This window comes from Narcine bancroftii, chromosome 7 (assembly GCF_036971445.1).
Source record: "Narcine bancroftii isolate sNarBan1 chromosome 7, sNarBan1.hap1, whole genome shotgun sequence".
NCBI lineage: Eukaryota > Metazoa > Chordata > Chondrichthyes > Torpediniformes > Narcinidae > Narcine > Narcine bancroftii.
In genome coordinates, this window is record NC_091475.1 from 41,295,829 (window position 1) to 41,323,152 (window position 27,324).

The following is a 27,324-nucleotide window of genomic DNA, read 5'->3' on the forward strand; positions in this document are numbered from 1 at the left end:
ACTTTGTTTAACAACTTCCTGTTCATACTTCTGTAGAAAAACCTGAAGTCCAGCACTTCAAGGATCAATAAAAGTTTCCAACAATTCTCAGACACTTAATCTGGATCATTTGATTCAAAACACTACTATAGGACCTACTAGAAAGACACATGAATAAGAAGTGGATGGAAGGATATCGATCAAGTGCAAGCAGCAGATTTTTAGTATGATTTGGATATCATACTGATCATTAGACACATGGGCCAAAGGGCCAGTCCTGCACTGACCTGTTCTATCTTCATCACCATTAAATTTTGTTTTTTGTTTATGCAGTATTCCACTTCGATATTCTTACACAGGACAGAATCAATGCGTATTGGCTAACAGTTAACTGTATTTATTATTTTATACAATAGCAGATGAATCATGTTGGCTGTAATTTTCCTCTTCTAAATCTTGGCCTCATTGTCAGCCCTGGGAGAGGGCTGAGATGATGGTTTATTTTGTCAGCTGTGGTTATACTCCTGTAATTTCACTTGGTGAAGGCAGAAGCCACGCAGCCATGAAGGAACTTTAACACAATCCATACCTACGTGCAATTTTCCTAAGTGTATTGGGGAAGCAGAGGGAATAGGGTGGTGTGGGAATTAGATTTTGCAGAGTATCCTAAATAGAGGCACTTCACTTGTTAAAAAGAGACCATAAAGTACTACTCCCAGGATAAAACTATAATTTATGCCACACAGATATTTTTTGGACTGAGGTGACCTTGATGACTTAATCCTATTGTAACACAAGAGAGGATGGATGGGGCTGATATTACACTTCTGCGATCTGGCATGGACTTTCTGTCCATCAAGTCCATGCCAGCTTCCAGTACAGCAATATCAGCACCATCCCTCCTCTCTTAATTTCCTTGCAACTCCTGGAACTGTCAAACATCCAGTTCCCCTTTCCTACACCAGTGGTCTGTTAACTTCTGAGTAAGGTTTTAGAATGTGGGAGGAAACCTACATGGTCACAGGGAGAATGTGCAAACTCCACATGGACAGCACTAGAGGTCAGGATCAAACTCAGGTCTGGAGCTGTGAGGTAGCAGCACTAATCGCTGATACATGTTCCCACAATGCTGGTGACATGTTTTGGTTCTCATTAACCGCATAATTGGTTTGGCAGAAGATTAAAATATTTGGAAGAGGATGGATGTTCAAACCCACTTTCCGGTTAAAAAAAAAGACTTTAAATGGAAGCTGCAGTCTTTTCTCAATGTATTTTCTCTTGTCAATCCAGTGCCTTGAAGCAGATAGCAAGCATAACCAGTATATTGTGAATACTAATATTGAGTACATTCGAGCAGAGAACAGTATTGCACAGGAAAGGGCCCTTCAGCTCTTGTGTCGCGCTGAACACGATGTTCAAATCAAACTAAGACTTTGCTGCCTGCTTGAGAGATACCCCTCTATATTCATGTTTCCAAATAGAAACCTCTCAAATGGATCTGCTCATTGTATTTGCTTACACCACTACTCCTGGCAGCCCATCCAGGCACCTGCCACACACCATGTAAAATATTTGCTCTGCACAGCTCCCTTGAACTTCCTCCTCCTCACCTCAAATGCACATACTCTTGTGGGTGACGCTTTTGCCCTGGGGAAAAGATTCTGCCACTTCACCCTCTCATGACCTTATCAGGTCTCACTTCAGCCTCCTATGCTGCAGAGAAGCAATCCAAGTCTATCCAATCTCTCCTGATAACTCATGCCTTCTAAAACGAGCACCATCCTGGAAAACCTATTCTATACCCTTTCCAAAACCTCCACGTCTTTCCTGTAATGGGGCGACCAGAACTGCAGGTGGAATTCCAAGTCTGGCCTCATTCAAGTTTTATATCGCTTACTTTTATGCTCAATGCTCCACCCAACAAAGTCGGACATGCCATATGCCTCCTTTACCATCCACTCTTGATATTTCCAGATGAAATCCTGCTCCAGAACCGAGAAAGCAGGGGGAAGACTTACTGTTAGAGGAAAGGCGTCAGTGGGTGATAGGTGGACATCCGCATGGATGTACATGGGTCCAAGTAGTGTGAAGGATGATGAAAAGATGGAGACAGGTGGGCTGGAGTTAGGATACAATATTAGTGTTAGTAAACACGGTAAATGGAAAGTTTGGATTTGGCTTGATACTAGTTGGAACTGTTGGACTAAATTAGTGGCTCTTCATCATGAAGTATTAACATCAGAACTTTAGTTGTATATTTCTGATTACATAACAAACTCATGCCACTACATCTTTAAATCATTTTTCTTTCTCCTGAGAAACATTAATATGAATTTATAGTTAAACTCTCTTAATCCAGGATAATTGGTATTTTGGTGATGCTGGGCTAGCAGATTTTTATATCTTATTTCAATTAATACTCCAGCTCACTTTTAGTTTGTTTTTTTCAACATCCTACATAGTGTATAAATTTTCCAGGTGACCAAGGGAGCATGGGACACAGAACCTTGGCCTCTAACAGGAGTGCAGGAAGCTGTGTCCTGGTGTGTTCGTAGAAGTGTGGGAACTAAGGGCTTGATGCTTTAAAAGGAGAATATGAATCAGGACTCAGTGTGTTGAGCATGGGAATCAGCACACTGAGCCAGATGCCAAACCATTGGAATTTCTGAATAATGTTAAGTTTATTTCTATAGTTATTCATTTAAATGTTTGGAATTGCACATTTGTTCTTAAAATATTTCTCTTCTGACAGAGCAGTGTATTTTTGCTGCCATTCTACAAATGAATAAAGGAGTGATTGCTTTGATATACTGTACTATAACAAATCGAAAAAGCAGTTTTGTGAGGCTATTGAGCAATGCATTAGCACCCTCTGCTGGTGAATGGGAGATTGGGGAGTTAGTTGTCACAAAATTGCTGTTCACAAGAGTAATAAATATATAGGTTTGACTCAAACTGATCCGTGTTATCTATATCGGACACATCTTGGAAGGGACAATTTTAGATTAGTCCCCATGCAAACAGTCCAAGCACTGAATATTGAGTTAATATTCACTGCATGTACATGTCTCCATACTACCATTCAGCCGACACCTTCTGATATAGGGAGTGAGGTGCATTCTTTTAACTTGGCAGCAGTGGTTCTTAGTCAAGGCTCTTCAACAATAAAAATCCTGCTCCAGGAGACATGTTGCACTATCAACTGGTGAACCTCAGATACTATGTACATCTTATTCAACTTTTGCATCAATATGTTCCAATTCTACCTCACAAAAAAAAAACTAGATCACAAGACCCGGTAACTGCAGGAAACACAATAATGAAATCACAAGAAGGCAGCCAACTTAAAGTTGACAGTGAGCACCTTTTTACCCATTCTATAAACAAGACTAACATTTCATTAATAATTCTACTACACAGCACAACATTTTTATAAAATTTAGACATACAACAGAGTGTAATATCTGTCAAGCCCACAAGCTTATGCTGCTCAATTACACACAAATGACCTACAACCCCTAGTAGGTTTTGAATGATGGGAGGAAACCAGAGCCTCCAGTGAAAACCCACTCAGTCATGGGGAAAACATACCATCTCCTCACAGACAGCAGAGGATTTGAACCCTGTTTCCGATAGCTGACACTGTAATAGCATTGCACTAACTGTCACACTAACCGTACCACACTGTAATACTCATTATGTGTAATGAGTACCAAATTTATTGTCATATACATTGTAAACAAGCAGATATACAAAAAAAGTATACATTAAAATAAAAAGATGATAAATATTCAATTACAATAGTACAAGGAAAAAAGTGCAGTACAATCGTGTAGACAGTTTCTTTGTGGCATCAGACTATATTATGGTTAGTGTAGTAAGGTGGCTGGTCCAGTTGAATTTCTAGTCAATTGCGACCTCTTGGGCATCAGTGGTGAGAGACTGAGTGATTCTAAGTCATTGAGTGCCCTGGGTAGGTGGTTAGATTCTCTCTTAATGATCAACCATCACAACTTTTGTGCAAAGTTTGACTCCATCCAACTTAATGCCACTGACTTCAGTTTTACCAGGGCACCTCCAATTGACACCTAGGTCAAATGATTCCTTCATGCCATGGGAAATCCTCCTGAGTTCAGGAATTCAGCCATTTGATCCACACATCAAGATGCTCTTTATCGACTACAGTTCGGCATTTAACCCCATCATCCCCTCAAAATTGATCAGCATAACTGCAAAACCTAGGACCCAACACCCAACTATGTAATTGGATTTCCCCACCTCCAGGCCACAATCAATGAGGATTGGTAAGAGCATCTCCTCCACAATACCCACCAGTACAAACAAACTCCTTAAAGACAGCGTGGGATTTGTACCCCAGTCCCGATTGCTGCACTGTAAAGGCATTGTGCTAATGCGTAGGGGTTTGTGCTCATGCAGGCAAATTTCCCAGATGAATTGATCACAAGCCAAAACTAAATCAGCATGTCTGCGATTTTCCTCCAGATTTCTCTGAACATAGTGTGCCAGTGCAACATTGGGTGAAATGTTCAGTGGCTGCAATGGAGCTAAGCAACTACGGATGACACATTCATTCGTTTTATTAATGAGTGTTGATCCAGGGGTTAACTCCTATAAAATTAGGCCTTTTCAAAGGAAGTTTGGTTTACTATAATGAGCTACAGCCTGTGAGGTCCATACCAGAAACTATCTGTTCATCTTCTGGGATAAAATGCAGTGGTCAATGTCAAGGTTTATCCCAATGGCGTAACACAGGCTACTGTGGATTGCTAACAAATGCCGACTGCTGCCAGAGGATCATTAACCTAATGAGAGTGGTCTTTTGGTCTGCCGAATCTTGCTGGTGCAAGGAGTCGTTCATGGCCATGTGCCACACACTGGTATACTCCAAAGGGCAAGACAAAGTGCTGAGAGGGTACAATGACTGCAGTAGCCCAATGGAGATATGTCCCAGTTCAAGGACTTCATGGCATTGCCCACTGAGAGGCTGGAACCCATGTGGAGACCCTTGGAGGAAGGAAAAATTGATCTTGATAAATTGTAAATCTTGTAAATAATCTGAGTTGGACATGAATGGCATCCTGTGAATGTACTGTGTTACGTCTTTGAAAATTGTTCAGATTTATATATATTTTTGAAAAACTAACCCATCATAGCAGGTTTACTTTTTGCCCTTTAAACCAGCCTCTTGAACTGAACACTATTGACAACCACAACAGCCAGTTTCAATCCAGCCATGACCATTGCATCCTGCCAATACTTCACTCCCCTAACCCACACCCCACCCTTTGCTCAGCTAACCTGTTACTTTGATCAGTAATCTGCTAGTTTTTTTCCGCCAGCCTTCCCATTGTAGAGCAAGTGGAAGAATGGCCATTGAATGTGCAACTTTGCGAAAATTACACAGGGATTAATGTGCAAAATAATGTTGCAACAGCAAACATTCGTTGGCCAACGGCACAGCACCCATTAATGCACCTTTCAGAATTCACCACACAGAAATCTAAGAGTGCTTGACAAACTAGTTACCTGTGGCTGGGTGTTCCAAGCAGGTCAGTCTCAGGATGGTGGGTCAGATATTTAGGACTAAGAGGATAACCTACTCTGTTGTTTCTCCATATTTCTATTCCAAAGAATTTCTGGGCTCCTATTTCCACTTCTACAGCCTTTCTCACCTGCACCCTAATCCTGCTCTTAACCTGTCATTTCCAGATATATCTATACTGAAGGCCAACATCCTACCTAACACCTAGAATATTTGGATTCATTCCACATTTTGTTTGAAGGTTCTTCTTCTCGTGAAATATTACCATTTTTAAAAATGCTATATAAATATACCTGATGGGAAGAGCGGGATGGCAATCCACAAACAGTTAAAGGACTAATGTGAAGCTCTCCCTATTTCTTTTGACCTATAAACAGTGAGTTAAAGCAATTTACCTTCTTCTAAGAGCAGTCTTCACTTCCCTTCAGTTGCCAGGTTTCTTAAGATCTGGAAAAAGCAGTTTAAATCAGAGGTATCCAGCCACATTAATATGTGTAAATATCTAATCTGTTTCCTGAGAATTTGTTAGATGCCCACCTCAACCTATTCTGGTTAAATCCTTTACTGGGCCAAGTCTCACCCTGTCGTCATTAAGCTATCTCCCTATGTACTCTGAGTCTTAATGAAGTATTTCTATCCAAAATATCAACAATTATTTTTTTAGACCTTTGCTAGACTGTCGAGTCTTAAATCACTCAAAATGCACTCAAAAATAAGGGATCGACTTATACACCATTACAAAAATTAGACCTTAAATTCAACCAAAAAAAAACACACTCGACTTAGATTTGCCATACAAGATGACCCTTGAAGAACCCAACCTACACAAATTTTCAAGATATCAGTACATTAGAAAGAATTTTTTATTGGAAAAAAAACACATCTAAAATCCTACAAAGTCATTATCATCGTCTGAGGCAAAGACCTCATCAGCAAGCGCATTCAGAGTCTCACTATTTACACAGGTCCCAGTCTGAATCTGGTGAGTTGGTTTCTGCTTCGTCATCAGTGTCCTACAATAAATCATCCTCCATACCATCTATTGCACTGGACAACACACTTTTTAAATGGTTTTATTATGGTCTCTACTTTCATTTTATCCCATGATTTGAGCACAAAGTTACACAGCACATCAAGTGATGCATCACGCATTGGCCCACCTTTTGTAAAGGATTTTTTTTGCACTCGTCATCCAAGTATTCCATTCTTCAAACACATGATCTTTAAATGGCTTGTTCAAGCAGACATCTAGGCAGTTGCAATATAAAAGTCAAGCCACTTGGGATATCAGCAGTGAAAGTAGATTTAGTGCTAAGTGGCTGCAAAACTTATCCCAGACCAACAAACTCCGTTTCTTGCATACACTGTCTGGCCCCTTGTTTCACACATTGTCATAGTTTTACACCACTTTTATCCATCCATCCTTTTGCATGAAAATGTTCAAAAATACCTGCTGGGAATGTTATTTTAGGTTTAAGTTTGTGCTTGAAGATTATTATGGGTCTTAACTTCGTCCCATTGGCCATACACGATAACACCACAGTAAACTCGGTCCTTTCATGGTTTGCAGTTTTCACACCTTTACATTCCATTGTTTTATAGCTCATCATGTCAAAATTCATGGGGGTTTCGTCCATGTTTCTGATATTTGACAATGCAAACTGGCGTTTCTGCTGGTGATGTATAATAAACTGGTGAAAACATACATTATGCTCAAGATCTTTTGTTAATTTTTGAGCAATTTTTGTTTTTTTGTTGTAATACTAAATTTTTCCTGTTCATGAAATGGTTGCACCAGCCCACTGCACCTTTAAAATCTTTACTGCATTCTGGGTGCGACTTTGCCTACTTCAGTGCAAATGTTCTGATTTTATTTCTCATGAATCTGTAGCAATCTTCCCTCTGTTCACATACCCATTCTGTGACGTGACTTTTCAACTCTGGCCAACAAAGGAGTCCTCTTCTCATCGAACATTATTTCTTTGGTATTTTTTCGCTCAGTTGCTGGAATTTTTGCTTCTTCTATTACTTTTAACTTAAAGTTCACTTCGTACTTTCATCATTTTGCTGGAGGTTCCATGATAACAACCACCTTCCGGCAAGACCCAACAGCTCAGTTAAGGCGATTTTTGGAAGGAGGGGGTTGGCTTGTACACCCGATATATAATAAAACCAAAAAAGTGAGTCTGGAAAATGGGGACCCCACTTATCTGAAGGTTGACTTATATACTGAAATATACAGTAAGCAAATTGGAGATGGTTTGGTCTTTTAAGAATTTTGAAGTTTAAATGTCCCAACTTGTTGTTTGTTCAGATATAACCCAGTATTGAATCTTCACATTAGTCTCTCAGTAACATTCTACCAATGATGTCTTACCCCTAAATTATTCTTATTTAACAAATCTACATTATCTCACAAAAATCTACCAGTCTATTTTTTAAATGTCTTCATTATTTTAAACCTGGAGATCATTCTTCAGACATCTAAATTTAATGGAATACAAATTATTTATGTAGCTTATCTTCAGTCCACATTTCACCCATCTCCAAGACCATGTCTTCTTCTGGTCCAAAACAATGTTCCAGAATGGGCAATGTAAAACTCCAGATAATTTAATAAATTTCTCCTTTTTGTATTCAATACCTCATCAAATAAATGCCAAGATTATGTTAGCCTTTTGATTAAAAATTTGGCCTGTTATGCCAGATTTAGGTAATCCTTACTAAATAAACTGTAGACATGGAGTCGTGTCTCAACGGAAATGCAGAGCAGGTTTTGACAGTCATGCCTCTGAAACTTAGTTCCTCGCATTATCTTTTCCAAATCACAATGCAACCTCTCCCCAAACTCCTACAAATACTTTCTCTTCAATCCCCACTTCTATTGATTACTAAGATGAATCCTTTTGTATTGCTGACACTTGCTGGGCTGACGACTCTAGAGAAATTCATCCTTGGTCAGGAATGCTAAACATATTATATAGTTGTGGCTGCACATTCTACAAAGTTTATGAAACTTAATTCCAACAACTTCAATGCAACTTAATTTCCAATGCAGAATTAAATGTTCTTCCTCTGCTGTGGAGCTCATTTGGGCAAGTTTAAGTCCACAGCCATGAGCAAGATTTTTGTTGCTGATAAAAAGGGCCTCCAACAGAGACTGGCATAAACAAGCAATGACATAGGCGTGCAAATAAATGTTGTCAGGAGGGATGGTATATGGGACTTGAAGTTTGTTTCAGTTTGATCTGAATGCCAGAGTTTGCAATTACAGCAGGAGAGGATTTTTTTTTAAACCAGTCTGAAAAATAAGAGGAAGGTGGCTTTTCATTCCAGTGAATGCAGAGGAAGTGTAGATGGAGAGTCTGTGAAAATGAACAAAGGTTAAAAATAGGAATTGAATTTCTTATATTTTTACTCCAAATATTAAGTTGTAGGAGGTTATTAATCCATTGGAAGACCAAGCAACCCAGATGTACTCATCAGACTGAAGGGGATGATGGATGGAACATGATATGCATGCACATATAAAATGATAGATGAGGAGAAAGGGAGCCCTCTTTGAGACTATTATAGAAGTGAAGGCTATACTTCTGTACACCGACATCCAGAACTGCTGGAAGACCATCAACTTGGTGAAAGATGCACTTTGCTCCACCTCAAACCTGTTAGACATCTCCATGTGCTGAGATACATGCTGACTGACACATTCCAGGTTGTAGGAGTACGTACTGAGGGTGAGGAGCTTGGCACAGCCAAAACAAGGGCACTGCAGAGAAGGACCACAGTCTAGAGTCCTTCAGTTACCAGACATTGAGGCGCTGAGACTAAGGCCCTCAAACAACAGAGCACGTGGTGGTGGTGGGGGGGGGGAGCTGGTGGCGTTGGAGAATGACAAGGTGCCACGGTAGTGGCAATGGTGTAAGTAGAAATGAATGATTCAATGTATAGTGATGGATATGTATGGATACAAAATTAAGATGGGAAGAGACTTTGAATGGCTTTACTTTTGTTAATAATTTATTGTGAATAAAGTGTATTTTTGGTTAAAAAAAAACTTGTTCAGGTAATGGTAGTTTCTCAGAGCTGGACAACAGAGGTAAAGCAATGAATGAAGGCCACATCTTCCACCTTGTTCAAATCTGAATGAGAATGTAGAGCCAAAACCAAATGATTAGTCAGCCATTTAACCTCAAACCATATTTACAAATGTTGTAACATACAACACGCCTCTTCTTATACATGAGGTACTTGATATATATTATTTCAGGCACAATGGAAGTAGTTTTGATAGTAAAAAGATGGACAGGGGTCTTAAAAGAACCACTGATATCCCATTACCTATTTGCATTCCAACCCTGACATATTTCACACCAATAATCTGCAGTGATGCTTAAAACCCAGTAACACCAAGGAATCAATCTGTCTTTTTTATATTCTTTTTAATTTAATCTTTATGGCACTGTAAAGCTTAGGAACAGTCATATTTACCTGAAAGACAATCTCAGTTGATAGATCACAACTGTTTCTGTATAATCTATGTATTCACCTCTGATTGGTAGAAGATCAATAGAAAGGTGCCCATGTGGTACCCAGTTTTTAAGTAGTTAAAATATCATATTATAAAATAAACAGTTTTTTTCTGAAAATAAAACATATGGAATTGCATGAACATGACTTACAGTCTTGTTTTAAAAGATACATTATATGCAAATCCTTCTTTTGAATACATGAAAAAATGCTTGTTATTTTCCCATTTAAAAAAATATATATAAACTTTCAATTGCTGCCTGGCAAGAATATTTGTGTTTCAATGGACTGGAGTCAGACTGTCTTACAATATAATCAGTCCTTCACTGAACATGTATTGAAAACAGGAGTCACTATGAGATGGGGAAACATTCTTTATAGAGAAGGGAAGTTGCTTGGAAAATCTGCTTTGAAACTAATGAAATAGCGACTACGTTATTTATTTAAGGGAGTAAACATTGGTGTTTGAGGTTTTCATATTTAGCCCCAAAAAAATGTGGTACAGGTTGTACCTCTCTTCTCTGGAACTGTGTGGTCCGGCAATTCCCATGGTCCAGCACGTTTAGGTATGCGCTGCTTAATGTCCGACTATGTATGCATCCATTGTCCTGTAATTATTCAGTTACCACAAACAAGTCCGCAGCATTTTAGAAAAAGCGATCGCTAGCTATAGGAAATTGTATACTGTATATCGACACTAATCTCACTGCCCCGCTCTTTTTCCACAGCCTTGTATCAGTCCCAACTAATTCCACTGCCCCGCTCTCTCCCCTCAACCGTGTCAGTCCCCGCACTGATCCCACTGCCCCATTCTCTCCCCATAGCCCTGTGTCAGTCCCCACACTGATCCCACTACCCCACTCTCTCCCCATAGCCCTGTGTCAGTCCCCGCACTGATCCCACTGCCCCACTCTCTCCCCATAGCCCTGTGTCAGTCCCCACACTGATCCCTACTTATAAATAAAAATTTTAAAGGTACACTACAGTATCCCATAAAGCTTTGCTAAGTATATAATATGGTGTTCACACAAAGTCCACATTGCAATTTCACAGAATGTATTGTGCAAGTTAAGCGGTGCATACCTGTACAAACTCCTTACAGACCGAGCTGGACTCGAACCCCAGTCCTGATCGCTGGTGCATTAAAGGCGTTGTGCTAACCGCTACACTAACCATGCCGCCCCACAGTATTATTTCCTGTTTCAAGCTTTCTTCTACCTTTGATATGTTTACATAGGGTGTTTCCTTTGGTGTCAATTTCTGTTTTCCTGCATTTTCTGTGGTCCGGCAATGGCCAGGTCCCAACGTCACCAGATTAAAGAGGTTCAACCTGTATTCTAAAGAGAAAATTGACAATAATTGTCAAAACATTGATATTGCAGTGGTCATTTCATTTATTCAAGTGACAAAAATTGCTTCTGATCACTTATTAATTGGAATAAACCAACAGAAATATCAGTTGGTACACAACCGGGACACTTTGCTGATAATCTAACCACCATTCCTCCCCACCCAAATGTGGCTCTGAACATAATTACCTACAGACATACAATGATCCAAGCATGTATGTATAAATACAAATCAATGGAAAATAAAACACAGAATAGATATTTATATATTTCATGTATAGTTTATGCATACAGCAACATTCAAATGTATTGTCCTATGCTTGTGTTTTAGGTGCTGACAGACACATTAGTTTTTATACGAATATTAAACATTGTGTAGTTTTACACCTGAAAAGTAAAAGTAAGTTAAAATATCACACAAATATAAAAAATATGTTTTGTGTATATGATAGGATGAATTTTGATCTTAAAAAATTAAATGTCATCTAAAAAGACTTTGCTTACAAACAGTTCCACACTATCATACAAGAGTTTCTGGTAGGGAATCTGCATTTTCCGTGGATAGGAGCTCCCAGATTTGCCACCGTTCCCTTTGCCATTCCACCCAGTCAGGCTCTGTTAAGCTGTTCTCCTTGTCTGACCGATTGGCCCATGTATCCTTCTCATTGTTGGTAGAAACCAAGTCCTGCCCTTTGGGTTTGGCTGCTGGCTGTTCAAACAACGTCGCCTCCATCTCTGCAGGCGGAGCTGAGCTTTGCTGAGTTTTGTGAAGTTTTGTCAAAGCTTGTTCTTGATGTACAACAGAGTTACTGGAATAACTTTGCCTCAGCGCACTGGGGTAGGGGGGAGGGGGGCGAGTCTCATTGCGATTGACGTCCCCATGCTTGAAACAAGTCAGCCATGGTTTCTTGTGTAAGAAAGAGGTTTCTGAGGTTTTCTGAATCTCCTCTGCACTTCCTGTGGAATGCTGGTCACGCCTGTGGCCCAGTGATTCGAGGCTGAGCTGAATATTCTTCTTACTTGCTGCCACTTGAGGACTACTGCAGACACGGCTCACAGGAGGATGAGCCCTGCATTCGGGTGCCCCTGCAGTTGTTTGGGTTCTTCGCACAGGCTGCTTCGAATTGTCTAGAGACAACGTGGAAGAGACCTGTGGCACAGGCCAGTCCACTGCAAGGTTCCCCTGTGACAAAGAACATTGTCTTTGTTGTAATGGACTGCTTTGGTAAATATCATCATATAAACCTAGGAAAGAAAGGATGAGACAGTCATTAGAACTTTAGTTCATATGACAACCTTTCAAAGCCATTGTACTTGAAGAAATTCCAAAAAGAGTTTTGAAGGGAAATTGCATTGAGCAAATTCTGCAATATTTGTGTCTTACATTTTTTGAAATGGATTTATATTTTATTGATTTGTTAATAAAATCAATAGGGCCAGAATTAATAACATCAGCATGTATTTTTGTTTCAACAGGACAAAGATGTAGCTCCAAAAGAAAAGGTGCCAGGCAAATCTATGTAAAATATTGCACTGCAGTCCAGTATGTAAGATTTAAAATGTCATCCAAGCTGTCTCAGCACTGTTTCAATTGTTTGCAATCTCTATGGGATGCTTAATCAGTGTGCCTTAAAATACTTGGACTGTTATTTCTCTCCACAGAGGTACACAATGGACGCTGCCAAGCTGGCTGTGCATGACTGCACAATTAACTCACGTATCTAACAAATATCTGTGGAACATAACAGATGCAAGTTATGACTTTTCTCTAATGGCACACAAAATGGTCATTACTTAAAAATTCAGTGCCAATAATCAAGAATGCCAATCAGCACTGCAAAATGAACAAGGCCCAGCTCACTAGTTGTAGAAGCCAATCTAATCTTTACACAGGCCAATCTCGGTAGCTCTCTGTGAAAGCAGTTCTCCACCAAAAGCCCCCAATACTCCAGGCAAAGGATGGAAGACCACAGAATAATAGCAAAAAACAAACTCCTGTGGGAGGTCAGAGGGTCAGGCAGCCTCTGTGAAAGCAGAGGGATGAATGACACTATAGGTCATGATGTAGGGCCTGGTGCAAAACAGGCCTTTTGCCTCCATAGTTGTTACTTGACTCACTGATTTCCTCAAGCAATTTGTTTTTGTTCCAGATAACAGCATCTGCATTTAATGTCTCCAATGCAGTAAAGGAGGTGATTTTCCCCATCGTGGCCCTATTAAGGAGCTATACAATTGATCTCATTTGCAATAGGTGAGAAGTGGCTTGACACTAAAAAGTTATCTTTTTTATCTCAGTTTGCCTGATTACTCCTTCTCCCCTCCCCCTCCCCCCCCCAGTATTTTATTTTAAAATCAGGTTGCCATTGATTCAGATTACAAAAGTGCTGGAGAAATTCACAGGTTACGCAGTATCATAGAAAGTAACTCATACCCCAAATGTCAACTGCCTGACCTACCCAGTTTCTCCAGCACATTTTTGCACTGCACTGGACCCCAGCATTGTAGTGATAGAGGACTACCACAAGGAGGAATCAGAGAAGAGTTTGTTGTATCTTGGGTAGATTAAAGATGGATGCCTCCACATGAGGTCTGGTTCTGTCTTAGTGCTATTTGTATAGTTAATAAATCTAGTTGCAATAAAAGAAATATCACATGGTACCAGGAGTGGAATAAACACCAGGAGTGTGCTGCTGTGCACAGGAGTGAAAGAAACATCACAGTGTGCATAGTGAGTAAGTCGATAATCAGCAGAGAAAAAGCTCCTGACACTGTAAAATGGACTGGAAATGTTGACCACGAGTGGAGGCTGTTTAAACAAAGATTTATGCTGTATCTGCAAGCCATTGGAATCGATAGCGAACCGGACACACGGAAGATTGCTCTGCTACTTACCATGGAGGGACCTCAAGCACTAGAGGTTTTCAACACATTTATTTTTGCCAAGGCAGAAGACCAGAGCAAATTCAACAAGGTTATTGAGATGTTTGATGAACACTATTCACCAAGAGAAATGAAACCTTCGAGAGGTATGTGTTTCGCTCATGCAGATAGCTGCAGGGAGAGAGCTTTGATACTTTTTAACAGACAAAAGTAAAAGCAAGAACATACAATTTCAGACCCGCTGCAAGATTCAATGATCCGTGATCAAATTGTGTTTGGGATTATGGATAAGAAAGCGCGAGAGATGTTGCTTTGAGAGACAGAGCTTACCTTAGCTGGAGCTATGAAGATATACCATGCCAGTGAATTAGCTCTGCAGCATGCGGAAAAGTTCAGAGAGAGTGCAAAAGCCAGTGAAAACTAAGGCATAGCCGCAGCCACTGTGTGTGTCCACACACATAAAAAAAAATGAGATATAGGAAACAACAAAAAGGTGGAGAGACATTCAAGTGGAAACAATGTGGCACTCTACATACACCAAAACAATGCTCAGCCTAAGGAAAAGTGCAAAGGACAGAATCACTATGCAAAGCAATCTTTTTCCAAAGGGGAACAAAACAGAAGTGAAAGTGTACTCACTATAGAAGAAATTGCCCTCAGTGATACATTTTCACTGGCATGCTAGTGCAGGAAGATTATAAACCAACAGACATTGAACAGCCAAGCATGAACAGAGTCGAGCATGCATATGGAACAAAAATTATTTTCAAGCTGGACACAGGGCAAAGGTCAACTTGATCTGTGAGCACAACATCAGGGCAATGAAGATAAAGTCATACATCCATGCAAATCCTGTACAGCTCCAAGTCCACAATGGACGAAAGGTACACATAAACATAAGGTGAAAGTTAAAGATAAAGAGCACCACCTCAGGTTCGCAGTAGTCCCAGATGGGCATAATTCACTGTTTGGTGACAAAGCATATGAAAACTTAAACCTAGTCAATAGGGTGTACCACATTAACAGTGATAATGAACAGAACAGCATAGAGAAAATAATGGATCAATTTCTCGAAATCTTCAAGGGGATTGGAGTTCTACCATTCACCTATAAGATACAGTTAAAGGAGGACACAGCCAGTAGTGCATGCCCCGAGGCAAGTTCCAGCGGCCCTAAAAGAAAAGCTCAAGCAGGAACTCGACTGAATGACATCACTAGGGGTCATAAAGAAAGTGGAGGAGCCCACAGAATGGGTGAATTCAATGGTGTGTGTCAAAAAGAAGAACGGTGACCCATGTGTGTGCATGGAGCCAGAAGACCTGAATCCTAATATAAAGAGGGAACATTATCCGATTCCAACCAGGGATGAACTTACATGTGAGATGGCCGGAGCAAAGTTTTTCACTAAGTTTTCCAGGGCTTCTGGCAAATAAAACTGCATGATGACAGCACAAAATACTGTACATTTAATACACCGTTTGGTCGATACTCCTGTCTGAGGATGTCTTTAAGAATTTCCTAAGCTCCGAAAGTGTTCCACAGGACAATGGAAAGCATCATAGAAGGCATAAATAGAGTACGTGTGTACATGGATGACATGATCCTATGGGGGATTCACACAAGAACAACACAACGAGAGGCTCATCAAAGGGCCTCAACACATATGAACGTTGGGGAAGGGAGGTGAAGGAGGGAGGGAAGGGAGGGAGGGAAAGAGGGAAATGAAAAAAAAAAAGTGCCTCAACACATCCAGAAGTATGGATTAAAGCTAAACAGAGAAAAATGTGAGTTTGGTGTGAAGGAATCACCTTTCTGGGAGATAAACTGTCAGAAGCAGGCGTAGAACCAGACAAGAGCAAGGTGAAAGTAATTTTAGAGATGCCCAGACCCAGTGACAAAAAGAGCATATTGAGAGTGCTGGGAATGATCAATTTCATTGGTAAATTCACACCAAGCCTGTCTTCCGAAACAATGTACCTAACATAGGTGTATCTAGGATATGGCAGTTAGGGCAGAGAGAAGGGGTGCCACTTGCAGGAAGGAACCAATGTCCTTGCCTAACCCCCTCAATATCCAAGTCCCTAGCCCAATAATTAATCTCCTTTCAGGGGTGCAGTGCTGTACTGCTGGGGCTAACTTGAGTGCCCCAGAGCGCCGCTCCTGGCCAGCATCTCATCAGGCCAGTTCGAGGCTGATCCAGCCAGCAAGCAGCACCTGGTGACAGTCCACTCTGGCTGCCAACTGACAGCCCACCCCGGCCACCTGCTGACAGCCCTGCCGATAGCCTGCCACAGCCACTCGCCGAATAAATAATCTGTGAATTGATGGGTGTTATTGTTATTAATTTATTTAAACATTGCATCACAAAAATAAGAAATACTCATTGATGGAACAAACTGAACAAAGTAGTTCAAAGTACAAAATAAAATCTTAGCTAAATATGTTACTTCATAGAGTCACAACCTGTATCCACAACCTTTGTGTGTTGGTGGTGGTGTGTGTGCATTTTTTATTAAATGGGGGAATCGCCGATGTCAGTGGCAGACCTAGGGAGCCATTTGACTAAGATACACCACTGGTACTTAAGCAAATTGTTTCAGGACAAATGTGAATTTAAGTGGACAGACAACAATGAGGAATATTGGGGATGACTGAAGACCATTTTAACTACAGAACCAGTCTTTTGACATTCTTTGACGCATCCAGAAGGATAAAATTATCTACGGACTCTTGAAATGATGGAATAGGTGCCATACTACTTCAGGCTGTGGGAGAAGATTGGAGGCCAGGACGATGATAACATCTGAATGTTGATGTGCACAGATCGAGAAAGAGCTTCTCAGTCTGGTCTTTGGACTCAAGAAATTCCAATGTTAAACACGAGATTACGCATGATACAATATAATTGGTTACACAGGCTATACACCACGCCCCAAAAGTTAAATAAATGGGACCCAACAGTATCAGACAGATGTTTTCGCTGTAAGAAGGAAACGGGAACAACAGTACATTCAATTTGGGCATGTGAGAAAGTGGAAAAGTTTTGGGAAGATCTAAACCAGGTATTAAATAAAATCACAAAAAGCAACATACCAAAAAATCCAGAGATCTTTCTTCTAAGTAATATAAGAAGTAAAGAACTTGGACTCGATTTGGATGGAGCACAAAAAAGATTTATTATGATAGCCTTAGCTGTAGCAAAAAAATGTATCATGTCAACCTGGAAATTAGAAGATAGCCTGAGAATACAGCAATGGTACATAGAAATGAATAAATGTATTCCATTGGAAAAAATAACATATAATTTAAGAAATAACATCACAGTATTCAAACAAATTTGGGAACCGTACATGGAATACAATAGAGAAGTCCTACCGCAGACCTCCACCGCCTAAAATGACAGAAGAAGACGAAATGAACTGACCCAGTATGTAAAATTAGTAGACACAAATTTCTTGTTTAATTTCATTGTGTGATGACATTGTTTAATGGGTTCAATGTATCATGTGTGTTGGGCGTTGGGTGGGTGGGGAGGGGGGGTGAGGGAGGGAGAGAAGGGAGGGGGAAAAGGGGAGAAAATGACACTGTGTATATTCAAGAGGGAAATGTTTGTGTGTATTTTGGTCAGTATGGTTCATAGTGCGAAAAATTTAAAAAAAAATTTAAAAAAAAGAAATTCCAATGTTATGTGGATGGTCTACCAACATTCGTGGAAGAGACAGATCACAAGCCATTAATAGCGATCATCAAGAAAAATCTCAGTGAAATATCACCGTTAATCCAAAGACTGAAACGACAACGTTATGACTTAAGGGAAACTTATTGTGTACGCTGATGCATTATCCCGGGCAACGATGTGGAGTGAAGCACACAATGAGAGTTCCACAGAGACAGATGTGAATCTCCATGTGAATCTGGTCACTGAATATCTTCCCGTATCTGACATGAAATCCAAGCAGATCACAGCTGAAACAGAAAAGGACACAGTTCTACTGAAGGTCATCAAGAATCTGAATGAAAAATGGCCTAGAGGTGAATGTTAGCCATACTGCAACATCAGAGCTGAGCTCAGTGTTGGCAATGGGCTTTTACTCAGACCAAGCAGAATTGTCATTCATCAATCACTGAAAACGCAAGAGTCACTGCAGGAACAGACAGATGCAGAATATCCAGCTTGCACAGCAACAGAGGAAACACCACCAGTGCTGGACAATAGTGGATCAGCAGAGCCGACACATGCATCTATGTTAAGATCCGGTTAGATACATTTTTACATGATAGAGGAATTGGGGGATATGAGGAGAAGGCAGGTAGGTGGAGTTAGGTCATAAATTAGATCAGCCATGATCGTATTGAATGGCGGAGAAGGCTCGATGGGCCAGTTTTGGCCTACTCCTGTTCCTACTTCCTATGTTCCTATCCACACTAGTTGTCAAAGCACTTGACAGACAATCTCTAAAAGAAAAAGAACTGCACACTTAAAAGTCTGTGCTGTTGATGTTCATGTCATGTTTGTGTTGAACTTTAAATTGAAAGAATGCGGCATTAATGTGTCATGTTAGATTAAACATCTCAAGGAAAGGGGGTGTAGTGATAGAGTGCTACCACTAGGAGGAGCCAGAGATGGGTTTGTTGCATCTTGGGTAGATTCAAGATGGATGCCTCCACATGAGGTCTGGTCTGTGAGTGTTCTGTATTAGTGCTGTTTGTGTAGTTAATAAATCTAGTTGTTTAAAAAAAACCCAAGTTTCTTCATTGTAACATCACAAGCATCTACAGATTTTCTTGTTTACCTGCCAGTGATTCAGATTTGATATTAACTGAAGCACATTGATCCTGTGGAAATAATTCCCATTCTACTAAATAATTGTATCAATAGAGTTAATATTACAGATAATAAATAAACGGAGCAGAATCGGCCCATTCTGATACAAACAAAAAAAATTACCTGGCAATGTTCAATTTAATGTTGAAACCCCAAAGTTGAAACAATTTTCAGATTGAGATGAATGCTGAATATTTAATTTTACACTCCACTGCCTCATTATCCTCCTGCCCATAATAATACAGCGGTGAAGCCCAGCAGCACAGATACTAAACTAACCAAAGGAAATAGGGACAATGAGTCTGCATTTGCTTTTCTCATTCAAATCCCCAGTCTTCTATTTTAATGAATGCAGTATCTCTTCACCAGACCTGCCTGATTCCTGATTAATGCAACATTCAAAGGAGGGTATTTTCTCACACTAACTGTAGAAAGCAGCACAACCCTGCTTACATTGACATGGGAGTGGTTATGGAGCACATGAGACAATTACATTATCTAACTTCATGGGATGCTTTGGCTTTCAAAATCCATTTACCAAGTTTTCCTTGATGATGCAAAGGAGCATATTGTAGTGATCTACACATACACATCTCACTGACAAAAGGCAAAGGAGGAAAAACCCAACACCCAACCCCAACCAACCAATTTTCCCCTGCAGCCGCTGCAACCGTGTCTGCCTGTCCCGCATCGGACTTGTCAGCCACAAACGAGCCTGCAGCTGACGTGGACTTTTACCCCCTCCATAAATCTTCGTCCGCGAAGCCAAGCCAAAGAAAGAAAGACACATAGGATGAACATGTCAGCCTGTATACTTAGGCAAATGGTCCCATCAATCAGTTTCCAGTACATTGACTTTAGGTTTATGTTACTGCTCTTTGTATAATGATACATTGTTCTAAGCTTCAAGTAATTTGATCCTTACTTGGCTCAAATTATTAACCACATTATTTTGTTGTAATAATGTGCTGTTATCACATATAACTGTAAATAATGTGTGTGTGTGACTACAAATTGCTTCATTGTCCTGTTCTGACAGATGCAGATTCCTCAAGATAATTAGTGCCACAGTTGCAAGGTGATACCATGACAAAAAGAGATAGCACCGTGCTAAACTCCAAGACAAACAAATGATTTTTCTGCAATCTCTAAAGTTACTATTATTGTACAAGAGTTTCAAAGTGTGGGAACTGTACGTGTGGCATAAACCTTACCTTTTTCAGGGCATGAAACAGGAGAGCTGTCCCTAGATTTAGATTTCAAGTGTCCAACTAAAGCATATTGTTCAGGAACTTTATAGAGTTTTTCAGAAGCAGGGCTGAGGTCATCTGACCTTTGTACTAACAGCCTGTCTGTGAGAACTGGAGAATTATTATCATAGGGTGAGACTTCTCCACTTGAGATCTTGTTGGAGTCAGTAGATGAATGTCTTCCTCCCAAAGTATAGGGGACCTCTGCCGTCGACAGATCTGGATTCCTGTTAAAGATGATCACAGCCAATTACTAATTGCACCAAACCACTTTGAACTCTCATGTTTTGAGCTCTTGTAGCAAACAAGAGCTCAAAGCACAAACCAGCACACTCAGTCCACAGAGCTGCTGAAGAAATAGCTGTTATTCCTATTATTAAGATAACACTTTTTTTAAAGTATTTAAAAAAAAAAGATGTTGCACAATTTTGTCATAATTTTTTTGAAACTCTTTAGTTCCAAGGCAACATGGAAACCAGGGAGCATGGAAAGCATTATAAAGCAAGTCACCTGCTGAAACATTGGAGTGTGCAAATAATTGTATCGTGGAGTATCAGATACAGAAACAAATATTACTTATTGTCATACAATAAAACAGAAATTTTGAGTAATATTACACAAAATTGCCTTTGGTCTGCCTTAAGGCAAAGATTAATCATTAGCACTGACCAGCACCCCTTGCAGTCAGAGTCATCGAGTGCCTGTGGATTCCCCTCCAGTGCTCCCACAGCCTCTGTTGCTGCATGAGACTCCAGTTCGGCAACCCGAGCCCAGATCCAAACCTCCAACATGATGAGGAAGCTGTCAGCACCCAGGCCCCTTCAGGAGCCCTCCTTACCATGAGCATCCTCTCGATACCTGGTCCTCATGAGTCTTTTGACCTCAATTTGCCAAAAGCCCACAACCCTGTGTGGGTTCCTCTCCCACAAGCCGCTAACAGCCTGTGTGTATCCTACAGTTGCAGAGCCTTTTGCTGGTTCCCCAGCGTGTTCACCGTCTGTCAGTTTTAATGTACGTAGTTACACAGCCAACCAAGTTATCAATCATCTGCATGGACTCTTCTGCCTCTTTGCCAGAAGTTTGCAAGTTCACTTCTTGTTTTAGCAGATAATTCAGGCTGGTATTTCCTCCATTACAAAAGGAGAGTAAAACCTTGACCCCTCTTGTCTTCTTTAGGACAATACAAAAGCTGTACAATCTTGTTCATGGCAACTACAGTGGAAATCTTCTCGTGTCTTATTCAACACCTAACCTAAAGACAGTTTTCCTCTTGATCAGTCCCCATTCTGTAGCTCTGTGGTTGGAATGTTGCCTTCCAAGCCTGCCCATATTCCACCAGTGGATATGTTCAAAACAATTGCTTTCAATAGCTATGGAGCATTTTGATAGGAAAAGAGCCATGCAAATGCGAAGTCTCTCTTTTACTGATACTTTCTGGAGTTCTTCTGGATGTGATAATGCAGCGTGAAGAACAGGAAACCTTTCACAGTTTTCACATTTGTGTCTGCACAGTAAGTTTCAGCTTCGCTGCTGCAGGATGAACAAGTTCAAGGAAAAAGCCTTTTGGCTTTGCATCAACTGTAAACTAACTGTAACTGCTTGCACACAATCTGAGGAAAATTATGGCCCCTTTCCTCCTGCATACTGAGAAAAGCCTGAATGGATTTTTATATATACAATCCTTGTGATCAGAAAACTTCAGTTCACCCTTCCTAGCCAAATCTCCACCCAGGTCCCGGAGGTGGAAGCCAGGCCTGTTAAACCACTGGTAGAAATTTATTATATACATTTTATCATCCAATAAAGTTAATCATAAAAGTGAACACTCAACAATAGGTGACATTTCTGCCCGCTAGCATTTTAAATATTCATACCAAGCAAGGAGACAACTTTTTTATAATTCAACAAATACTGTAATTGGAGTTCAAAGTCCATTTTTACACAGATCAAATGAGGGCTATGCTATCCAGAAACACTATATGAACATCCTTCATTAACTTCATAGCAACAGGTGTCAACTATTCATCCATCTTAGCTAGTTCCTTTTTTGCAATCTTGGAATTGCCAGCTAGGCCCATACTTAATGCTCTTCCAAGTAACACTGTGCTTTATGTAAATAATAAATACTGGAGCCACTACACACTAGTAATGGAGAGAACAAATGTTTTGGGGGTGGATTGGCCTGTTTGATTCATTTTTAATGCCTTTCTTTAACTGACTGGTAAACTTGTGTCATTCACTCCATTTATTTTGGTTCCTATCCAGAATTATTCAATAGGATGAGTCAGCTCCAATAAATAGTTGCACCTATTATGAATCTAGGTGCTGTCTGGTAATCAACAACAACAATAGGATTTCCCCAGTCCACTTCGGCTTCTCACTAATTTGTCAAATTTACTTTGTCAGACCACAGAACATAAAAAGGCAAATAAAATTTCAACTTTATGTTGGAGTGATTGTTGCCGGACAAAACTGCAAGATCGACTGAACATTGCATACCTGGTTGTAAGTAATAATTCCAAGAAAACTTGCTGCTCTCTTCTGAGTTGCCTTTGTCACAAGCCAAGTATCGCAGCCACTCTGAGGTGGCACAACAAAGCAACCAGTCAATGCCAGTAAATGTTAAACTGGCCAGAAGGGTCCATATCCTAAAAGCATTTTTGATCCACAAGTTTAATGCTGATATACTCTCCAGGAGGGGCTGTGACGGACATTATTATCTCACTGCTGCCTATTGTATTAGCCACAGCAATCACAATTCAAAAAGTGCTTCATTATTTTAAATAATTAAAAAAAAGAAACACACTTCACTTCCACATATGTGGCTGATTCAGTCTTCAGCTCAACAGCCAAAATTAAAATTGTTTTATATTTTTAAAATCAGACTATATATTGTAGACTTTATCCATATTATATGTATCAGAACAGAATGCTGATGTTTACATTTTTCACACTGAAATTTCTCCTGATATTTTCTTTAGAGGTCTGTTGGATATATGTAGGATGAGCTCCTATCTTGACTGTGCATGCTCATGTCTAACTTACTGATAGCACAGAAGGAAACAAACTCACAATGGGAAGAACTACTCACGATGATTGTGAAGCTTTTCTCCGCAGCAAATAGTCCACAACGTCGGGATCTGTCTCTAACAAGCTCATCAGCACCTCATTCTGTAGCTCTGGGGGCACCTGAAAAACAAGGCAGATCAGGCTATAGACTGAATGGTCCTAATTCACCAGGAGACACTGCACATTTCCACCACACAAGGAGTGAGTAATGACACCTCCTTTCTTTGTATTTGTATTCAGTTGAGAAAGAACTTTCAAAGCTTGTATCTTTGGCAGGAAATACCTTTTTCCAGCACCTGTTCATCTGATGTCAGACCCTTACAATGTCATTGTTGTCCCATCACAGGAAACGAACGATTCTAACCAAAATCACACCATGAAGCAAAAACCACAATTTTAATTAAATAAAATGTAAAATGTCAAATAAAAATAGGGAAATATACATATTCTTCAAATTGCTTTTCAATTTTATCTAAAATCAATTCCTTAGCGTTTATTTTAAAATACAAACACCCCCCGCCATCCCCGTAGATCCTGCAGTTTCTTGTCTGGGAGGAGCAGTTCGCATATTGCTTTCGGTGGTACATTGTCATTGTCATTAATAAAACAGAAAATGTGATATTCCACAAAATTTTATTTAGTCTACCGTAAAGCAGTCAGGAGGCCCTTTCATACCAGACCTCCACCTGCAGGCCGGCTATAAGTGCAGAGGGAAAACATGAACTTACCTTTCATGGAGCATCCCTAAAAGCTGCTCCTGCGTCACATTCATGTTGAGTGGCACCTCATAGCGCCCTCTGGAGCCAATGCAGGTGGGGCAATTGGTGCCGTAGCAACACCCTTCATAAACACATGACAGAGCAATGGCCGTCTTCCCTACCCATAATCCTCCATGCAGCTGGAACTGCTCTGTGTTTCCCAGTACAGTTCCAGCTGTGTGAGGGATTATGGGTAGGGAAAACAGCCATTGCTCTGCCACATTTTGAGCCACTGACCAGCAGCCCCCAAAGGCCAAAGTGGCCCATTGAGGTGTTGGAGCAGTCGGTGGGGCTATCACAGCCCACACCTGACGCCCCATGATGGCCCCTGCCCTGATGGACCTTGCTACAGCCGCTTCTGCCCTGATGCCTCCCCACTGGCTACCTGTGACCTGATGGCCCCTGCTGACCGCTCCTGCCCTGAGGGGGTCATGGAGGGAGAAGGGTGAGTGGGTGTGAGAGAGAGGGAAGATGGGTCGCTGGCTGACTGCGTCAACCACCCACCTCTATCCAGCTGCTGCAGCAGCTATACATTTATGTGAGGCAGGGGAGCGCAGCACTCTGCCGATTATCCTTCCCTGAGAAAGATTGCAGTCAGCGCCTTGGAGCCGACCACAGCACATTCATAGAGGTAAGTCTCCCGATGTAAGGGTGGAGAATCTCCACCTTTACGGTCAGGCTTTTGCACTGCATGAAAGAGCCTAGTGATTCACGATCAGCAGAAATTGCCAAGCACCCCTTACAATCAGAGAAAGAGAAGCAAAAGAGAGAGTCTCCAGTCAGTCAGTTTCCATGGATTCGCCTCCTGTGCTCCCACAGCCTCTGCAGCCACACAGACTCCAGTCCAAATGATCACTAACCTGAGGTCCAGATGCACACCTCTGACACGACCCTGAAGCCTACAGCACCCTTGGCACCCTTTCACAATTCATTTCTGATACCTTCTGCCAGCCTTGAGCCAGTCTCCAGCAGCCCACAGCTGCATGGGTTCCTCATCTCAAGTCACAAACAACCCGCCTAATGCCTTTGTGCTCTTCAGCCTCAGAGCTGCTCACTGGTCCACCACCGTGGTCACCATCTAGTGGGTCATCTCCTCTACTTCTCAAATGTGGAGTGGTCCCCCATTTTCTGGTGCCCTGTGCTAGTCCTCTACTTTCCTGAAGTCTGCAACTGTTCATGGCTGCTGCAGACTATAGGCGGTGTCATCCTGGGCCCAGACCCTGCGGCTGCAGGATTTTAAATAAACCACAGTCAGTTCCTTTAAAAGGTATTTAAAGCTTGTACAGAGCTGAAGGCAGTCGGACTGGGCAGTTGAACCCCATAAGGGATTGCTGTGTCTCCGCTGCCTGCAGGTCTACGCCAACGGCAGCACTGCAGTAAAAGCAGCTCTGTAGATGTTATTAAGGAATGCAAGTTTCATGCAAAATTTCCGAGGAAGTACAAGTGCTACTGCACTTTCTTGACCGTTGCAATTTCATTGAGGATATTCAGTAGGTACTCAGGTATTCTCAGTGAGATTGGCAACATTGTACTTCAAACAGATGAGAAGAACTGCTTGTAAATGGCACTTGTTCTACCTTGTGTGGACAGATTCTGGAATTTACTACATTGGGGCTCAGCACACAAATTCTATGTGAGGGGTTAAACTTTGAATCAAATTACTAATTTTGGAGAAACAGAAAATGCTGGAAATACTTGGTGGATCAGACAAATCAATGGAGAGAGAAAAACAAAGTTTGCATTTCAGATGATGGCCCTTCATTATCCACCAATTTATTTTTACTGCTTCTGTGATATTGCATCAGGAATGTGGTGAGTGCATGACACCATCTCCCCATCTCTTCACACACACATGGAGATGCCAGCGGTTGTTGTCAATTGCAAGGACAGCAAGCATTGATATTTTTCACATCAATACAATGTCATATTTTGGACCCTTCTGTTCTTGGCATGCGACATTGCAACTATGAGTTTTACAAATGTTATTGCATTAACCTTTTGTAGAGTAGGTCTTTTGTATTCAATTAATTTTGCTCCTGGTTGTGTGCCAGTTGCTGTTGTGTGTGAGGTTCTAAGAACCAGGAAGAGGCTCTCAGCTCCGGCTCTCTCAGTTTCCAACTCCTTTTAAAGTTCTTTTTTTCAGCCATTGATCCCTTTCCCAAGATCTGATAGTTTTCAGTCTAACTCTTCACTTCTCCTTCACCTCTTCTACTTCTTTGGCCTATACTTGTTATTGCACTGTCCTTACCTACAGCAGTATTCAGGGACGTGGACCCACAGCAACATCTTTGCTGCTTCTCTGTGAAACTTCCCACTTAAATAAAATTTGTACCATTGTCTCCTTTTGACTAGAGCTGCAGAGGTTTTTTTAAATTGTCCATTGCAGAACTGAGATAATTTGAGAGCACAGAAGGCAAATCCAAGAGCACTTGGTGACAGAAGGGTCTCTCTTTTGCTTCACTTTCTCAAATTGATGGGGGCACTGGGCAAGTGGCCACAAAAATTGGTGAGGGCACTGGCAAGTGGCCACAAAAAGTTGGTGGGGGCACTGGGCAAGTGGCCACAAAAAGTTGGTGGGGGCACTGGGCAAGTGGCCACAAAAAGTTGGTGGGGGCACTGGGCAAGTGGCCACAAAAGTTGACAGATTTTGTGTATTTATTATATGACAATAAAAGAATATTGATCTTCATGAGCTATGGTGATTCAGTTCAAAGTTTGAAGTTGAAATAATTATCTACAAATTTACTTTGTTAACCTTTAAAAACATTGTAACAGTTAACACAATCAGGAATATGCTGAACATTATACCAAACTAGCAAAATAATGGAAGAATATCTTGCTTATTCAAGTACTATTCCTTTCTTAGAGCCATTTCAGCTAATTAGTTTATTTAAACAATGGTATTGTTCACAGATTACCACTGTATCTATTGAAAACAATGCGAGGCCTATTCTAGCCAAAGCATTTCTACAAACACCCCTTTGTGATCCAAAGTGACAACTTGCATGAATGGTAACATTATTTCCAAAAGACATTACCAGGTGGAAATAGATTAGTATAACCATTTATTTGATAAAGGGCTAACATAATATGTTTTTTAGATAGATTTTGTATGATTTTT

At 40.8% G+C, this 27,324-nt stretch overlaps 1 protein-coding gene across 30 annotated transcripts in view; it reads right to left on the bottom strand.

The window, feature by feature from the left end:
• LOC138738811 (rho GTPase-activating protein 6-like) overlaps positions 1-27,324 on the bottom strand; it is a 564,699-nt gene that overhangs the window by 16,305 nt on the left and 521,070 nt on the right. For 22 of the 30 annotated variants that reach the window (XM_069889781.1, XM_069889793.1, XM_069889790.1 and 19 more), the window contains 3 exons: positions 23,468-23,565; positions 20,341-20,603; positions 11,449-12,666 (listed from right to left, as the gene is read on the bottom strand). In XM_069889781.1, the coding sequence (XP_069745882.1) occupies positions 11,942-12,666; positions 20,341-20,603; positions 23,468-23,565 (1,086 nt within the window). In that variant the 3' untranslated portion in view covers positions 11,449-11,941. Of the gene's footprint in view, positions 1-5,937; positions 5,990-9,420; positions 9,685-9,710; positions 10,681-11,155; positions 11,410-11,448; positions 12,667-16,631; positions 18,268-20,340; positions 20,604-23,467; positions 23,566-27,324 lie in introns of those variants that run through there. The other 8 variants (XM_069889769.1, XM_069889798.1, XM_069889786.1 and 5 more) reach the window with 8 other exon arrangements.